The sequence below is a fragment of the Sceloporus undulatus genome, chromosome 1, assembly GCF_019175285.1.
Source record: "Sceloporus undulatus isolate JIND9_A2432 ecotype Alabama chromosome 1, SceUnd_v1.1, whole genome shotgun sequence".
Classification (NCBI taxonomy): Eukaryota; Metazoa; Chordata; class Lepidosauria; order Squamata; family Phrynosomatidae; genus Sceloporus; species Sceloporus undulatus.
Genome location: NC_056522.1, coordinates 253,844,118 through 253,848,486, shown reverse-complemented (window position 1 = coordinate 253,848,486; position 4,369 = coordinate 253,844,118). Strand labels below are relative to the sequence as shown.

The 4,369-nt window shown below is 44.0% G+C and overlaps 1 protein-coding gene across 1 annotated transcript; it reads left to right on the top strand.

The window, feature by feature from the left end:
• Positions 1 to 431: 431 nt before the first annotated feature.
• LOC121926138 (cell cycle checkpoint control protein RAD9A-like) lies at positions 432 to 3,883 on the top strand (the record flags this gene model as incomplete). Its single annotated transcript, XM_042458831.1, has 7 exons — positions 432 to 622; positions 1,065 to 1,174; positions 1,401 to 1,507; positions 1,618 to 1,682; positions 2,076 to 2,174; positions 2,646 to 2,853; positions 3,620 to 3,883. Coding segments are annotated over 7 exons (885 nt in total), but the record flags the coding sequence as incomplete, so codon positions are not given.
• Positions 3,884 to 4,369: the final 486 nt, after the last annotated feature.

Below are 4,369 nucleotides of genomic sequence, written 5' to 3'. Positions count from 1 at the left end.
GGAAGAATCTCAGACACAGAAGCAGCCAAAATAGTGCTACTTGAAGGTCTTGAGTTAACATGACAGAGACTTCCAGTTTGTGTCATGTTACCTCAAGATATTGTTATTCTTCAACATCTGAAAGGGCTTTTCTAAAGTTGAATCCTAAGAGCATTGTGTCTTCAGCAATACAGAGAAGTGCAATAGCAATAATCATTTATGTTACTAAGTGCAAATATTAGATCAAATATATGCAGCCAGTATGAGTTAGCTGTAACAAAATTATTTTAAAACAATGCTTGGTAAAATAATGTTTCATATGAGAGTTTTAATTCACTCACATATGGCCATGGCCAATCCCTACCCCACCCTGAAGCCAATTTGAGCTTCAGGAGAGGAAAAAAAATATTGTTTTCTTCCTCTCCAGCTGTTCACATCTCTGGTGACCACTGTGTGGTGAAAATACCCCAGGTATTTCCCACAAAGACACAAGGACACATTGGCTTTCTGTCTCTCTCACTGCAATTCCCTTCCCCCCCACAGGTGTTGTCAAGACCCATGACTTGCCATTCCAGGAGTGTGAATCCCTGCAGGCTGACTTTGACACAGGCCAGTGCACCCATGCCCTGCGTGCCTCTCCCAGGTGAAACCTTGATGTGGCTGGCGGGTGGGTCATTGCACTGGAGGCAGGAGAAATTGAACTGACTGGATAAAGGACTTTAAGGCACATAGATGGATTCTTGCAGTCCACATGCACAGAAATTCCTCTTGCTCACTAACAAACCAGATCTTACAGTTTAGCTGCCATGGCACAAGCATGGATATGTGGGGGAGGAGAAAATATGTTTCCTTTCTCCCTGCTTTCCCCCAGAGAGGTTTCCTGATGCCAAATGGTGAACATGGGAAGCAGCTGCGTGGGCATAATGATGATGAAAGCTGGGATGGGGGTGAGCAATGGATGCTTTGTAGAGGCTGTCTTTAGTAATTGAAAAGGGACAATGAGTAGTAAGGGCAGATGAGAGCTTGGAATTTCAACCATGAAATTTGCCTTCCTGTTGACTCCACCACTTCCTCCTCCACTTCAGGCTGTTAGCTGATGCTGTGGTGCATTTCCCACTGACTTTGGCTGAGGTGACTCTGGCTGCCAGCCCTGCTGGGAAAGTGAGCTTGCGCAGTTACCTGGAAGAAGAGATGGGTGAGTTTCTTACCTTCCCAGTTTTTAGTTTATCCCTACAGCCTGCCATGATAGCTGAGACTTTCTTAGCCTTTGTTAAGAACCTGGCATGGATGTTTTTGCTTAACAGGCCACAGGTTATAATGGCCTTGAAAATTCCCTCTTTCCCCTGTTGGGCAGTACTATGAAGCAAACATAGAAGAACCCACAGGAGGAGAGCATTTTCTAACCATGGTCTCTCCCTCAGAGGTGAGCCGGGCGATGGTGACAGAGCTGTGCCTGAATGAGGACGAGTTCCAGGCTTTCCACATTAAGCAAGAGGCACAAATCACTTTCTGCCTCAAGGAATTCCGAGTATGTATTCTCCCTGTTCCTTGCCCTAATTTGAGAAAAGGTATCTTCACTATTTATGACCTGTGTGGGATTTTTTTCCTTCTCTCTTTTTTTTTTTTTTCCTCTTTCAGGGTCTTCTGAGTTTTGCTGAATCATCAAATCTTCCCCTTAACATCCACTTTGACTCACCAGGCAGGTAGGTCTTCACTAGAGAAGTTACAAAGTAGGAAGCTGCCAGTGTCTAAATGGAGCTTCCACATACAGTGACAGTCTGCTGGGATGTATTGCCTTCATGCACTGCTTGTGTTAAGTAGAGGCATCTAGCTGACCACAGTATAAAACAGGATGCTAGACTAAATGGTCTTTTGGCCTGACCCAACATGTTGCTCATAGGTTCTTAGGAAGACCCATCGTGGTTTGTTTTTCTGTCCAACAAATAGGTTGTGAGCTATTTGTCACTTTGTTGCCAAGGATGATTCTTGGCTAGATTTTCTAATGGTACCATGTCACTGCTGATTTTTCTTTGGATTCCCTCTAAGCACAAACCTGTGTATTTTGAGTCAGGCCCTCATCAAATATCTCCTTGCAGGCCAGCTATCTTTACTATGGAAGATGCTGTGCTCGAAGTGCACCTAGTCTTAGCCACACTTGAAGAGCCAGAGAGCTCCAGTTCCGAAATCAGCTCCTGGTAAGTATGATTTCTAGCTTCTGCCCTGCACAGAGGCAAACATGGAGTGGGGTAGAGTTCAGGTGACAGTAACATAAGAGCTGTCTCTGACCTGTCAAAAGGATTAAAGCTGTGTTGCTGGTGACAATTTGCAGTAAGAATTTTTGTTTCCCATTAAGTAGATCTCCCTCATTCCCAAGTCCCAAACAGCCATTTTAGCAAATAATACATGGTTACCTTGGTTACTCTTTAAATTGCTCAGTATCTGTGTTATAATGAAGCATTTTCTGCTATAGTTAGCCCCATTTTTCCGCCACTGCAGTTTAAATGGGTGAGAGGAAGAGTGTGTCAAATATTTCTGTTAGAGACCAGGACTTAATAGAAAACAGTAAGGTCTGTCTCAAGGCAAACCTTTCCTGTAATTAAGAGTGATTCTTCGAATCAGGTGTCACTTCACATTTCTTCACAGTTCTACTATTTCTTTCCTGCCAGCACTCCCAAGCCCCTTGCCCCTGCGTATGACTTCACTAATGATGACATTGATGACTACATGATAGCCATGGAAACGACATGTGGTGGCCCAGCGGGGACAGAACCACCCTGCAGCCCCACCTTCCCCATGAGGCACACCAATTCAGAGGCAGAAGAGTCAGCCTGTGATCACGAGGAGACTGTTCCTGGCACACCACCGCAAAAGAGGGTATGTACTAAAGGGCCAGCCACAGCAACTCTACAATGGTCAGAGCACAGATGCAGGGTGAAGAATGTGGCCCTGCAAATTTGCTATTTCATAGTTCTGGTGGCTACATGTAAAATTATTTAAAAGCTACCTGTAATACATCAAGCAAAGATGGGCATTCATTTGTTTGAGAAGATAGAACTTTCACAATGTGATTTCGATCTACAGATCTCATAAGATGGTAAAAAATGTAAGTTTTCATAGGTACCTATTAGTAGTGAAACTTTCTTGGTTGCTCTGATGTAGTTATGAGCTGATTGTCCCTTCTAATGAAAGAAATAGGACTTCAGTAACTTACAGCTGTGTTGTTCCCTGGCTCCACTGAATCTGAAGTCACTAATTACTACATGTAGCTGGAGTGTAGCCATTAATTACACCCGAATATTCCAGCAGCAGCACTTGGGCTTTGTTCGCCTTACTGTTGCAAAATCTGGGCTTTCAAAATTGGAAGGGTGTGGTAGAAACTATACATCTGGGAAACTGTTAGCTTTGGAGTGGTTGGGAGGAGCAGGGAGAAAAGGCTCGAGTTGTGCCTATACTGATTACCAATTGCATTTCTGTATTTTTGTTTCTTTAGCTTTGTCTCAGCCTAGAGTTTCAGTGACTCTCATCAGATTCTAGTGTAGGAGCACATTTTTAAAATACTTTGAAAGCCCTATAGATTTCTAGACTTTTTTTCACTTCTGGTCCAAGACACAGTTTTGCCTTTGACTCATTTCTTTTGCAGTTCCGGTCCCTGTTCTTTGGGTCAGTCCTGAGCCAATCACAGTCCTTGGCCAACTCACGCTCCAGCCAAGATGTGCTGGCAGAAGATAGCGAGGAAGAATCATGAGAAACTGCCCCCACTCCCTTTCCTGTGAGATGTAACTGAACTGTTCCCGCTAGCAAGGAGAGGTGTTTCTGTCTCGATGGATTCTCTTCTGGCTCACTGCCCAATCAAAGTTCTCCCTCTTATAATGCATTTTATTAAACTGAATGACTACCTTGTGTATCATGGAGGAAAACCCTGATGGAGTAATACAGAGAATATATTCAAGTATGTATGTACACATAGTAGTTGCCATCCAGTTAGTGGCATATGCAGGTAAAAATCAACCCACACCTCTATATGTCTGTTGTTGCAGAAGTTGATATTCCTTTCCTCTCTCCAGAATGACCAAAGCACACCCAACTTAATGTAGAGAGCCATTGAAGCCTCACTCCCATAGCCATTTCTGCCTGGAAGGGAGCAGGAGGGATCACAGAAATGTGGCTGTGTGCCCATAAACAGATACAAAATGATTACATCAGTCTCCGAGACTGCCAGAAACCCTGGTGGACGTCAGTGGATGATGTAATCGGCTCATGCCTGGCTACAGGGATAGAAACTCTTCTACAATCCCATTGCTCTACTGCAAGCATGGAATGGGAGTGACTAGGGGGCTCAACAGCTCTATAGTATATCTGGGGAGATAGTAAATGGTGTAGTGTAACATAG